This window comes from Oryx dammah, unplaced genomic scaffold (assembly GCF_014754425.2).
Source record: "Oryx dammah isolate SB20612 unplaced genomic scaffold, SCBI_Odam_1.1 HiC_scaffold_17, whole genome shotgun sequence".
Lineage (NCBI taxonomy): Eukaryota > Metazoa > Chordata > Mammalia > Artiodactyla > Bovidae > Oryx > Oryx dammah.
In genome coordinates this window covers 78,402,328-78,416,933 of record NW_024070201.1, presented here as the reverse complement: position 1 = coordinate 78,416,933, position 14,606 = coordinate 78,402,328, and the positions used below count along the sequence as shown (strand labels likewise).

Below are 14,606 nucleotides of genomic sequence, written 5' to 3'. Positions count from 1 at the left end.
ATTTGTCACTTTGTTCTTTCCTAGACCACCCTTTAGACGGTAAAGACTTGGGTTCCATCCCTTGGTTGGGAAGATCCCTTGGAGGAAGCCATGGCAACCCACTCCAGTGTTGTTGCTGGAGAATCCCCATGGACAGAGGAGCCTGGGGTCCATGGGGTAGCAAAGAGTCGGACACGACTGAATGACTAAGCACACAGCACAGCACCAACAAAATCAATGCCAAGTTCAGACATTTCTGGTTTTCTTCCATATTTTCTTTTAAAAGTTTTATGATTTTATGTTCCACATTTCAGTGGTATCCATCTTGAATTAATTATTGTTTTAGATATAAGGTATACTTTGAGGCTCATTTGCTTTTGTATATAGACATCAACTATTGCTGCACTAAAAAGAATGTCACTTTTCCATTTAATTGCTGTGGCAGAAACTAGTTTGCTATATTGTATGTTTCTATTGATGAAATCTCTATTCTGTTTAAATGATTTATGTGTCTATTCTTTCATCAACATACACTTTCTTGATTAATGTAACTTTAGAGTAAGTCATGAAATCAGTTAAGGAGCATATTTCAACTTTGTCCTTCTTTTTAAGAATTACTTGAAGTATTCTAGTAGCACTACCTCTTCATATGAATCTTTCAGCTTGAAAGATTGTTTCCAAAATTCTTGCTTGAATTTTTGTTGAGATTAGATTGAATCTGTAGATAAATATGAAGAAGCTGATATATTAAAGTCTTCCAATCCATGAAAAAATATATCTATACATACATACACACACACTTGTCTTCTTGCTACACAGTTATATTTCTTATCAGATACATGATTTGCAAATATATTCTCCCATCCTTGGGTTATATACTCACTTTAGTGATGGTATAATTTGAAACACAAATGTTTTTACCGTCGATAAAGTCCGATTTACTTTTTCGTTTATTACCTAAGTTTCTGCTGTTGTATGTAAGAAGCAACTGCCAAACTCAAAGCCACTGTATCAGTTATCTAGGGCTGCTGTACGAAGTACCACAGACACTATAGTTTAAAACAACAGAAATTTCATCTATCACACTGGTCTATGTGTCTGAAATCAAGATGTCAGCAAGACTACCTTCTTTATGAAACCAGTAGGGAAACGTGTCCTTGTTCTCCTTAGTCTGGAGTGGTTTTATGGCAAACTGTGAAGATCCTTGGCTTTAAGTTGCCTAACTACGTGGCCTGAGCTTGGGCACTGATGGAGTGGGGGCCCTGGCCAAGCCACAGCAGCTCCAGGGTGTGAGGCGTGGGCACTGGTGCTCCAGATGAGGGTGCTTGTCGAGCAGCCACAGAGCTAGTGTCTGGACAAAGACCAGGCAGGGAGCAAATGCTGCTCTGGGGTCCAGTGCACGGGCATTCCTTCTGCAATGCTGGCTCCAGTCTCCTGCATGCGGGCACTTATGGAGTGGCTGTACAGTTATGATAAACATAAAATGAGTGGAAAGAAGGTAAAGACCTGAATAAGTTGAAAGGCATCTGATGTTCGTGGGAAGGAAAACAATATTATTAAGATGTTAATACTACCCAGAGTGACCTCAGTTCAGTTCAGTTCAGTTCAGCCACTGAGTCTGACTATTTGTGACCCCATGGACTGCAGCACACTCAAACATCTCATCCTCTGTCATCCCCTTCTCTTCTTGCCAGCATCTTTCCCAGCATCAGGGACTTTTCCAGTCAGTCAGCTCTTCACATCAGGTGGCCAAAGTATTGTAGCTTCAGCTTCAGCATCAGTCTTTCCCATGAATATCCAGGACTGATCTCCTTTAGGATGGACTGGTTGGATCTCCTTCCAGTCCAAGGGACTCTCAAGAGTCTTCTCCAACACCACAGTTCAAAAGCATCAATTCTTTAGCACTCAGCTTTTATGGTCCAATTCTCATATCCATACATGATCACTGGAAAAGCCATAGCTTTGACTAGAGGGACCTTTGTTGGCAAAGTGATGTCACTGCTTTTTAATATGCTGTCTAGGTGGGCCATAGCTTTTCCTCCAAGGAGCTAGTGTCTTTTAATTTAATGGCTGCAGTCACCATAAGCAGTGGTTTTAGAGCCCAAGAAAATAAAGTCTGTCACTGTTTCCATTGTTTCCCCATCTATTTGCCAAGAAGTGATGGGACCAGATGCCATGATCTTTGTTTTCTGAATGCTGAGCTTTAAGTCAACTTTTTCACTCTCTTCTTTCACTTTCATCAAGAAGCTTTTTAGTTCTTCTTCACTTTCTCCCATAAGGGTAGTGTCATCTGCATATCTGAGGTTATTGATATTTCTCCTGGCAATCTTGATTCCAGTTTGTGCTTCCTCCAGCCCAGCGTTTCTCATGATGTACTCTGCATATAAGTTACATAAGCAGGGTGACGATACACAGCCTTGACGTACTCCTTTCCCAGTTTGGAACCAGTCTGTTGTTCCATGTCTGGTTTTCACTGTTGCTTCTTGACCTGCATACAGATTTCTCAGGAGGCAGGTAAGGTGGTCTGGTATTCCCATCTCTCTCAGAATTTTCCATAGTTTGTTGTGATCCACACACTCAAAGGCTTTGGTGTAGTCAACAAAAGTAGATGTTTTTCTGGAACTCTCTTACTTTTTTTATGATCCACTAGATGTTGCCAATTTGATCTCTGGTTCCTCTGCCTTTTCTAAATCCATCTTGAACATCTGGAAGTTCATGGTTCATGTACTGTTGAAGCCTTCTTGGAGAATTTTGAGCATTACTTTACTAGCATGTGAGATGAGTGCAATTGTGTGGTAGTTTAAACATTTTTGGCATTGCTTTTCTTTGGGATCGGAATGAAAACTGACCTTTCCCAGTCCTTTGGCCACTGCTGAGTTTTCCAAATTTGCTGGCATATTGAGTGCAGCACTTTAAAGTATCATCTTTTGGGATATGATATAGCTCAACTGGAATTCCATCACCTCCACTAACTATGTTTGAGAGGACCAACATAATTTCTTTCAAAATCCCAGTAGCTTTTCTTTCTTTATTGCAAAAACTAAAATGCCAATCCTAAAATTCGTATGGAATTGCAAAAAAAATACAGAAATGTCAAAGCAATTGTTGTGGAAGAATAGCTCTAATACCTTGCTGGTGGGAATGAAAAATGATGTAGCTGCTGTTGAAAACTATTTGGTGGGTCTCAGAAAGTCAAACACAGAGTCACCATATAACCCAGCAATTTCACTTCTGAAAATATACCCAAGAGAAATGAAAATGTATGCTCAGCAAAAATTTGTATATGCATATTCACAGAAACATTATTAACAATTGCCCAAAGGTTAAAATACCCCCAAATATTCATCAGATAATGAACCCACTGTGGTATATCTATACAATGGAATATTATTCAGCCATAAAATGAAATGAAGATTAAAAAATGTTACCACATGGAAGATCTTCAAAAGCATTATGCTAAGTGAAAGAAAATGACATAAAATGACAAAAATTATATGTGCCCACTTTAATAAAATATCTAGACTAGGAATACAGATAAAAACAAGGTTTTGATTACTCAGTGACGGGATTTAGGAATAGGGAGAATGGGACATACTAACATATGTGGGGTTTCTTTTTGTGGTGATGGAAATATTCAGGAATAAGATTCTTGTGATGATTGCATAACATTGTAAATGCAAAAAAAAAAAACATTGATTGTACACTTTAAAATGGTGAATTCTATGTTATTCATAGGAGAGTGAAAATGCAAGTTTAAAACTCAATAGTCGGAAAACTAAGATCATGGCATCCAGTATCATCACTTAATGGCAAATACATGGGGTAAAAAATGGAAACAGTGATAGATTTCATTTTCTTGGACTCCAAAATCACTGCAGATGGTGACTGCAGCCATGAAATTAAAAAATGCTTGCCCCTTGGAAGAAAAGCTATGACAAACCAAGATAGCATCTTAAAAAGCAGAGACATCACTTTGCTGACAAAGATTCATATAATCAAAGCTATGGTTTTTCCAGTAGTCAGGTACATAAGTGAGACTTGGACCATAAAGAAGGCTGAGCACCAAAGAATTGATGTTTTTGAATTGTGGTGCTAGAGAAGACTCCTGAGTCCCTTGGACAGCAAGGAGATCAAACCAGTCAATCCTAAAGGAAATATTCAGGAAATCCTGAATATTCATTGGAAGGACTGATGTTGAAGCTGAAGCTCCAATACTTTGGCCACTTGATGCGAAGAGCTGACTCATTTGAAAAGAGCCTGATGCTGGAAAAGACTGACAACAGGAGGAGAAGGGAATCACAGAGGATGAGATGGTTGGATGGCATCACTGACTCAATGGACAAGATTTTGAGCAAACTCCAGGAGATCATGAAGGAGAGGGCAGCCTGGTGTGCTGCAGTTCATGGGGTCACAAAGAGTCGGGCAGGACCTAGCTACTGAACACCAATATCTAATGTAATCTTCAGCACTCTCATATGCGTATGTGCTAAATCACCTCAGTTGTGTCCAGTTCTTTGTGACCTTATGGACTGTATCCCACCAGGCTCCTCTGCCTGATCCTCCAGGCAGGAATACTGGAGTGGGTGGCCATGCCCTCCTCCAGGGGATCTTCCCAAGCCAGGGATCAAGCCTGCGTGTCTTATGTCTCCTGCCTTAGTAGATGGGTTCTTTATCACTAGGGCCACCTGGGAAACCCCTACTCTCATATAGGGGATATCCAGTATTATTGCTCTTCTTTTTATAGGTGATATACTGATTTTTGGAGAGATTGAATAACTTGACCGAGGTCACCCTGCAACAGATGATGGAACTAGGATTGGAGGGGAGACCATCCTACCGCAGAGCCCAGATTTATAAAAACTGTACCTGACAGCACTGATAAAACAGAGAGAACTCTGCCTGGGTGTTGAGGGACAGAGAGGACTGTGCAGCGGAAAGAATGAATCTGTCTTCTTAGTTCTAAAAAATAAGAATAAAGGTTTCCCAACATATGGCCAGTCCAGTCCTGTAGTGGTAAAACAAACGGGTATTTTGTTTCACAGAATTGAGGAGAAGACAGATTTCCAGGTTTTTATGAAAGAGATAGAGAAAGCTTGCATAAGTTCTGACACCACATAGGCCAGAGATGTTAAGGAAGTTTTAACCGGCATTGCCTAACTTGTGTGTGAGGCTTCCCTGGTGGCTCTGCTGTGCAGGAGCCGCGGGAGACCCTGGTTTGAAACCTGGGTGGAGTAGATCCCCTGGAGAAGGCGTGGCCAACGCACTCCAGTGTTCCTACCTGGAGAATCCCAAGGGCAGAGGAGCTGCCCACGGGACTACAAAGAGCAAGGACGACAGCCCACGGGGTCACAAAGAGTCGGACACGACTGAAGTGATTTAGCACGCACACACGCAACTTGGCTGGGGCGCTGCTGACTTGCTGGCTAGTTGCTCCTCCTTCTAAGTTTCCATCCTGCTTTGCCTTCATAAACATTCTCAGCTAAAATGCATACAAACATTATCCTCTGCATCTCCCAGTCAGGTTCAGGTTAGGAGGACCAATCTGGGACCCGGAGATATCCACTCACTTGATACTAAATGTTTCCCCTGAGACTGACTGTGTGACAAGATCATTTTCTCTGCCTTGGTATTTGGAAGAGCACAAACCCAAGTTATGTTCCACCATACAGAGCTCTGAGGGTGGGGAAGGAGCTTCTCAGCACGAAGCCTTTCTGGATAGGGACTTCTAGTCAACAGCCTGAGCAGGAAGCTTGTCCTTACTGTCTGCCTCGTACCTTCATCTGCCGAGCCTAGGACAAAAGTAAGTATCAACAAATCACATCATCACAGCTGATTAGAACGGGAAGGACCTCTAGAAGTTTCAGCTGTTTTAATTCTTGCAAATGAGGATGGGAAAGGCCCAGAGAGTTTAAAGTTAGAGCCAGGCATCATCTCACTCCCAGTTCACCACTCTTTCCATTCTACTGTGCCAGCCTCCAGCGTCCATATTTCCATGCTCATTATAATCAAGTGTCTTAAATAAATGGTGGAGTGATGGTTAGACTCAAAAAGGGAGACTGTGTCCCCTAATTTTTGTTTGTTTGTTTAGAATATACTACAGGACTAGGTAGAAACATCATAGCTCCCTTTCTGAATATCAGGGCTTGTAGGAAACTTTCAACATCTGTTTGTGATCTCAAATATAAAGCCGTTTTCCTTAGAAACATCAGAGTTTGGACACTCATTATTATTGACTGAATACCCTGCAGCAACCAAGAAAAGGTGTGATAGACTACAGAAGGCAACTTGTCTCAAATGGTCTGATTTTAAAATGTTAGTACCTTTATGGTTTCTAAAGAATTTTTATATCTATTGTCACATCAGAGCAGGATAACAGCTTACAAGAGAGATAAAGAATGTTTTTCATCTTGTGAAATAAGAAAATCTGGCCAGTGGCAGGCCTACACCCAGCTGGTTATTGACAGAACTAGGATTAGAATTGGCCTTGTGTTTGTGGTGCAGTCCTATCCACGCTCCCACACCTCTGAATTTCTGGATCAAAAGGAGATATTTTGTGTCCATTTGTACCTGTAAGTAGTATAAATAATGTATTTGATCAATACAAATGTATTTGGCCATTCTTATCACATTCAGTTCAGTTCAGTCGCTCAGTCGTGTCCGACTCTTTGCGATCCCATGAATCGCAGCACGCCAGGCCTCCCTGTCCATCACCAACTCCCGGAGTTCACTCAGGCTCACGTCCATCGAGTCAGTGATGCCATCCAGCCATCTCATCCTCTGTCATCCCCTTCTCCTCCTGCCCTCAATCCCTCCCAGCATCAGGGTCTTTTCCAATGAGTCAACTCTTCGCATGAGGTGGCCAAAGTATTGGAGTCTCAGCCTCAGCATCAGTCCTTCCAATGAATACCCATTAGTGGAATACAAAATTTAACTTTTTTTTTTCAAAAATAGATTTAATCAGATTTACATGTTTATGAATTTGGGGCAAATCTGGCAACTCTAGCAAGCACAGACATAAGAACTGATGAATAATCCTCAGGAGAAAGTAATTCATGATGAGTAGGGTATTCTGGCATACTCCAGTTACTTTACTGATCATTTCACTAGAATTATACACACTTTTATTATATCACTTATCACGTTGGGGAGGTAATTTGTGGATCTGGTTGTCTCTACCTCCTTAAAAAGCAGGAGTCGTGTTCTTCATGTCATGACACTTACTCCTGGCACAGAGCTGGTTTGTGTGCAAAGCCAACTGGGAAGAGAAGCAGATAGAGAGAGAACTGGCGCTGAACACAGTCCACGCACTGGCGTTGGGTTAGCAGGGCTCCGTATGCCGTTCAACCTTAACTTCTCAAATCGCTAAAATAAGCACTTTGGGTGTTACAAGAATTGGGTGTTCCACAGACAATCAGACTGAGATTCACAGAGTGTAAGTAAATTTCCCATAGCCACATCCTATCCAAGTTACTAATTAGTGGCTGCTGCTGCTGCTAAGTCACTTCAGTCGTGTCCGACTCTGTGCGACCCCATAGATGGCAGCCCACCAGGCTTCCCCGTCCCTGGGATTCTCCAGGCAAGAACACTGGAGTGGGTTGCCATTTCCTTCTCCAATGCATGAAAGTGAAAAGTGAAAGTGAAGCTGCTCAGTCATGTCTGACTCTTTGCGACCCCATGGACTGCAGCCCACCAGGCTCTTCCATCCAGGGGATTTTCCAGGCAAGAGCACTGGAGTGGGGTGCCATTGCCTTCTCTATAATTAGTGGCATTTATTGAAAAAAGTAAACATTTTTGGAGTTGTGGTTTTGCTTGCTCTTTTATTGAAATACAGTTGATTTTCATGGTTGTGTTAGTTTAAGGTGCACAGCAAAGTGATTCCACTTTTTACATATAATACAGGCGGGTATTCTTTTTCAGATTCTTTCACATTATAGGTATTATAAGATATGGAATATATTTCCCTGTGCTATACAGTAGGTCCCTGATGTTTATCTGTTATATATATAGGAGCATGTATCTGTTAACCCCAAGCTCTTAATTTATCACCCCTTTCCCTTTTGGTAACCAGAAGTTCATCTTCTATGTCTGTGAGTCTCTTCCTGTTTTGTAAACAAGTTCATTTCTGTCATTTTTTTTAAGATTCCCCATATAAGTGATATCGTATCATATTTCTCTTTCTCTGACTTACTTCACTTAATAATGATAATCTCTAACCCCATCCATGTTGCTGCAAATGGTGTTATTTCATTCTTCGTTAGGGCTGAGTAATATTCTATTGTACACGTGTACTACATTCTCTTTAAGCATCGATCAGTCCACGCACATTTGGGGCTGTTTTAGGTGGTGCTGCTGTGAACTCTGAGGTGCGTGCATCCTTGCAAGTGAGCGGGTTCCCTCCTTTGGCTGTAGACCCAGGAGTGGGGCTGCGCGCTCGTGTGGAGACTCTATGTTTAGTTGTCTTAGGAGCCCCCATAGTGGCCTGACGTGCAGCCCCCCACACTGAAGCAGGGATGCCTGGGAAAAGTGTATTCTTGTCACATTTGATCTAATAGTCACTTTAGACTCTTCCAAATAGTTGTCTTATCTATAATCTGATACATTTTTCTCTTTTAGGTCTCAATCCTAGTTTCATGTCTACCAATTACTTTTGCACGTGGCTCTTAATTGAGATTTGATTTAGTAAAACTTATACACTCATAAGTGTCTATCTATACAGTGGTGTTTGCCCGTTCATCCCTTTATCCTTGGTGCTTCTTCTGCCTGCCAGTAATGGTGGCAGTGACGTCTTACACGTTTGGAGCGCTCGCTGTGCAGTGAGCGTCGTTTCAAATGTTCTGCATGAACTAAGTGATCCTACTCATCTACCTTAAAAGTCGAAACCTGAATTTCCCACTTGGAAGATGAAGAAACTGGAATAGAGGAAGATGAATGAACTTGACCTACCGTTTCGAGAAGGATGCTTAATATTACAGATTTTAGATCATGCTGCTGGATTCCAACCCCAGTTCTACCATCAAATATGCTACTTGAGCAAGTAATTTACCCCTTTAAATTTTGGTTCCATTTGAAGCAAAATGGAGGTGATAATAGTACCTGCCTAACAGAATCACAATGGCACCCACTCCAGTACTCTTGCCTGGAAAATCCCATGGACGGAGGAGCCTGGTGGGCTGCAGTCCATGGGGTCGCTAAGAGTCGGACACGACTGAGCGATTTCACTTTCACTTTTCACTTTCATGCATTGGAAAAGGAAATGGCAACCCACTCCAGTGTTCTTGCCTGGAGAATCCCAGGGACAGGGGAGCCTGGTGGGCTGCTGTCTATGGGGTCACACAGAGTCGGACATGACTGAAGCGACTTAGCAGCAGCAGCAGCAACAGAATTGCTAACTGAAGTAAATGAGTTAATACATGTGACCAGCTTATAACAGTTTCCTGACCCAAAGTAAATGTCATGTGTTTGCTATTATAATAACTAATATTTTACTATTATTTCTTTAGTTTCCCAGCCACAACCGAGGGGTCCTGATCTCCAGAAATGCTTCCTGAGTCCTTGTGTTGGGCAAACCAAACATCCTTTCTAATTCCAAAGGCCACGGGTGTCCCTCCACTTCAGAAATACATTATGACTAATGTATCTTTTGGATGTAGGTCTCTCCCACTAAGGAATCCTTAAAGACAAGGGGTATATCACATCCTCCCCTGAATATTTAATAATAGTTAATCCAGGAAGAATGAATGGGACCTAATATCCCAGAGTCAGAAGTGTCTCTTGGGTCAAGACAGTCTCATACTGTAACTACAGCAGCTACAATAAGCTATCCGCTGAGTTACCACTGGAGGTGAGAGCAACCAGATATACTACGTGAAATGGCAGGAGGTCTGTGGTCTGGTTGACGGTACAGAGTTTCTAGGTGAGGACAAAACTAATCCTTCCATCTCCCCTATTCTCTTCACCCATAAATAAGGCAAAGGTGTAGATGACAGCGGAGGACAGAAGCTGAGGGCCACTCAGCTGAGGGCCCCATGAATTAGAAGGAAAAAGAAGGTCAGAATCACTGTACATCTCCAGTGAAGTGAATGAGGGCTCCCTCAGAGACGGAGGAGGCAACTGAGGAGGGCTTGTCGGCGTTATACACCAATGACTGACAAAATGTTTCCTGTATCTTACTTTCTGTTGATTTAAGCCTTTGATGTATACCTTAGACAAGTGTGCTTGTAAGAGATGGAAATAAAAAGAGTCCTACATGGTTTAATATAAGAGGATATAACATACAGCAAGCAAGCAAGCTGAAATGTGACCCAGAGTCATAATATGGTCCGCTCTTGGCAGCCACAGTCAGTCAGGGCATTCTAGCATTTTCCATACCACTTCTAGATGAACAACCTCACTCAACCCACCACTACCCATCTGGTTCAGCTTCTCACCCATGAGCTCCTTCCCTCCATAAGAAGCTCACACATGAACTAGAGACCCCATTTACAGTTTACTTCCCATGAAGATGATCAAACAGCATCATCTTGTATTTGCTTAGCTTGTCACAGGTGCCGCTCACGTTGACTCCCCAGTTGATGGAGAACCTTTCAGAAGTGACTGAATTCCTTCTCGTCGGGTTAACAGAGGCTCTAGAGATGCAGGTCCCTCTGTTTACAACCTTCACTCTCATCTACCTCACTACTCTGGTTGGGAACCTGGGGATGATTGTGTTGGTTCTCCTGGACTCTCGACTGCACACGCCCGTGTGCTTTTTCCTCGGTAACCTCTCCCTCGTGGATTGTGTTTATGCCTCCTCTGTTACTCCTAAAGTCATGGCGGGGATTCTCACAGGAGATAAGATGATATCCTACGATGCCTGTGCTACCCAGATGTTCTTCTTTGCAGCCTTTGCCACTGTTGGAAGTTTTCTCCTGGCCTCAGCGGCCTCTGACCGCCAGGTGGCCGTGTGCAGACCCCTGCATTACACCGCCACCGTGACGAGAGCCACGTGTGCCTTGCTGGCCACCAGCTCCTATGTTTGTGGGCTCTTGCAGTCTTCCGTCCATGTTGCCCTCACTTGCCACCTCTCCTCCTGCCATTCCAACGTGCTTAATCACTTTTTCTGTGACATTCCCCCACTGCTAGCTCTCTCTTGCTCTGATATCTACACAAATGAGATTGTGCTCCTCTCACTGGCAGCATTCAACACCCTCTTCGCTCTTCTGATTATCCTGGGCTCGTACCTCTTCATTTTTATTGCTATCCTGAGGATGCGCTCATCTGAAGGATGCCAGAAGGCCTTCTCCACCTGCGCTTCCCACCTCACCGCTGTCTCCATCTTCTACGCGACCGTCATCTTCATGTACTTACAGCCCACCTCCAGCCACTCCCTGAGCACAGACAAAGTGGCGTCCGTGTTCTACGCCATGGTCATCCCCATGCTGAACCCACTGGTCTACAGCCTGAGGAACAAGGAGGTCAAGAGTGCCTTTAAAAGGGTGGTTGGAAAAGCAGGCTTCGCTAGGCTTAGCTTACTAATTAGAAATCGCATGCAAACCATGTGAATCTTCTATTGGACTTCAATGGCCAAGAATGTTGTTTGAAGGTTAATTCTTTCTTGTCTTTTATTTCTTTGAGCAGTTCCTTCCCAGACAAAACTGATTCTATTCACTCTTCATGACTGTAACTGGGTAGAAGAAATTCCGGATGTCCCCCTCCAGAAATATAACATTGCTTCTATCTTAAGATAAAGATTATAATCCTTGATACTATAGGATCCCACATTACATCAGTCTGTTGGTTTAAGGTGCTTTGCAGGTAAATCTCATAGGTGTTTGACACTAGAGCCCCATTTTCATTTTCTAAAATTAAGAGAACCCTAAGAATCTTCCGCACAGCACAGGGGCATGTTTCTTAGACATTTATACTCCTAAGAGTTACCTTGAAAGACTGCTGAAAAAATAGAATTAAGGGATCTAATCCAGATAATATAACTTAGAATATTTCTGGTAGAGCTCAGAAATCTTTAGAATTATGCCCTCCTCCCATGGGTGGAGGAGCCTGGTGGGCCGCAGTCCATGGGGTCACTAAGAGTCGGACACGACCGAGCGACTTCACTTTCACTTTTCACTTTCATGCATTGGAGAAGGAAATGTCAACCCACTCCATATTCTTCCCTGGAGAATCCCAGGGACGGGGGAGCCTGCTGGGCTGCCGTCTATGGGGTCGCACAGAGTCGGACACGACTGAAACGACTTAGCAGCAGCAGCATCCACACATACATAGATCCTGAACTTAGTGAGAAGGCCAGTTGTAAATCTGGATAATGAGGGATAGTATATAAGCTAGGTCTATTTTATCCTTGAATCTCAGAGAGAAAAACATGCTTCAAAAGGCTGAAATATATCCATACCTATTCCTTACCTGAGTTCTAATAGATAAAATTCATGTAAGAGTCTGGCTAGGGAGAACTGCCTGCATTATTAACAAGCTCCCCCTGTATTTCAGATGAGGTTGGGGTGCAGATCACACTTTGAAAACTGTTTCCCTGGAACAGTGGTTCAAAAGCATCATTACCAAGCCAGCAGCATCAGCGTGACCTGGAATTTTTTAGAAATGCCAATTACAGGAACCCTCATCCCAGACCCACAGAGTCAAAACTCCAGGAGTACAACCAGGCTATCTGTGTTTTTTAACAAGCCCTCCTGGTGATTCTGAAGCAGGCTCAGGTTGGAAAACCAATGCATTCAAGCAACAAAGAAACATTTGGCCTACGGCTGCAGTGCATGCAGTCTCTGAGTCGGACACGACGGAGCGACTTCACTTTCACTTTTCACTTTCATGCATTGGAGAAGGAAAAGGCAACCCACTCCAGTGTTCTTGCCTGGAAAATCCCAGGGACGGGGGAGCCTGGTGGGCTGCTGTCTATGGGGTCGCACAGAGTCGGACACGACTGAAGCGACTTAGCTGCAGCAGCAGCAGTGGTTCTCAAATTCAGCTGCACATTACAATAACCTGGGGGAGATTTTTTAAGTACTATTGGCTGGATCCCACTTCCAGAGAGTGTGATATAATAATATGATTTAGCAAAATTTGATCTGGGATAAGACCTGCACACCAGGAGATTGTAAGACGCAGTCACTTCCCTGGAGCCTGATATATAGAAAAGCTTAGGGCCACAAAAGAGGCACTATTCATTTAGAATCTAGTACCTTTCCAAGTATTGAATATGCCATCTCCTTAAGGCCTCACACTAACTTTGAGAGAGTCGACCAGGTAGGAGGAGGAATGGCATCTCAGATATGGGTGTGTGGGTAGTAGGTACTCAGTTGCTCAGTCGTGTCTGACTCTGCAATGCCATGGACTGCAGCCCGCCAGGCTCCTCTGTCCATTGGATTCTGAAAGCAAGAATACTGGAGTAGCTTGCCATTTCCTCCTCCAAAGGATCTTCCTGACTCAGAGATTGAACCGGCATCTCTGGCATCTCTGGCATTGGAGGCAGATTCTTTACCACTCAGCCACCTGGGAGGATGTGGGTAGATGGTGGCAAAGTGAGAGTTTTAAGTCTGTGGAATCCCAAAGCAAATCCTTTCCACCTTACTTAGTTCAGCTAACAATTGTTTGATACCAGGGCAGACTGTAGGACACATAAAGTATATTAAGACAAAAAAAAATCTTTTTATCAAACACTAGTCTTCTCGGTATAACAAAACTATCTTTTTTTTATTGAAGTACAGTTGATTTGCAATGCTGTGACAATTTCTTTTGTACAGCAAAGTGATTTAGATAGCATAATTATCTTTATAACTAAGACATTAGAAGGACGGAAAGAGAGAAAGTCAGAATATTATTAATTTAACATCTGTCTTGAATCTGTTTAAATCTCCTTCCTTGTTGATATTCTGAAGACTGCCTGAATCCCCATCACTTGATCACAGGTCTAAGCAGGAGAGCAGTAAACAACATGGTTTTTGAGGTCATCAGAGGAATGTAAAGGGGACTGAAGCCCGTGTGCCCTGTCCACGTGTTGTTATGTTCTTACAGTAAAGCCCTTGTTAACTGAGAAGGCTTGTCGTCCCTGTTTTCTAGAAATTTTGAACTGCATAATTCGAAGCTTCACTTGGATAAAAAGTTAAGCTAGTATCCTGGGCTTTTGTTTGCTGGAAGATTTCTGATTACCCAGAGGGATGGTACGGGGAGGGAGGAGGGACGGGGGTTCAGGATGGGGAACACAGGTATACCTGTGGCGGATTCATGTTGATGTATGGCAAAACCAATACAGTATTGTAAAGTAATTAACCTCCAATTAAAATAAATAAATTATATATTTTTTTAAAAAAAGTTAAGCTAGAAAATGTGCACGCTCCAGTAAACATTCACGTTTAGGAGGAATGAAGACCACAAACCTCATAACATGATGTGCTCACCTGCATCAATTCCCACAGGTACCATCGCCTCACTGAGAAGACACAGGAAAGAGCAGTGAAAGAGAAAGGCATGCCGGAATGCCTCCACGCCTGACCTTTGAAGTCTTAATGCGTCGGCGTGTGGCCTTAGTCACACTAGGGCAGCACACGCAGCGGAGAAGTTCAGACAGCAACCTAAGCACGCCGAAGCTTCGGTGTGGGCGACAGCGCAGTACTGTACCGGTT

General features: G+C 43.1%; 1 protein-coding gene across 1 annotated transcript; it reads left to right on the top strand.

The window, feature by feature from the left end:
- The first annotated feature begins 10,541 nt into the window (after positions 1 to 10,541).
- Positions 10,542 to 11,519, top strand: LOC120876012 (olfactory receptor 5B12-like). The gene has a single exon (XM_040257738.1). It carries the CDS (start codon positions 10,551 to 10,553, stop codon positions 11,517 to 11,519), a length of 969 nt encoding a protein of 322 aa, XP_040113672.1. The 5' UTR covers positions 10,542 to 10,550.
- The last annotated feature ends 3,087 nt before the right edge of the window (positions 11,520 to 14,606 follow it).

What these genes read in the sequence shown, in the direction of transcription:
- LOC120876012 (XM_040257738.1), top strand. Translation starts at nt 10,551, where the DNA reads ATGGAGAACCTTTCAGAAGTGACTGAATTCCTTCTCGTCGGGTTAACA.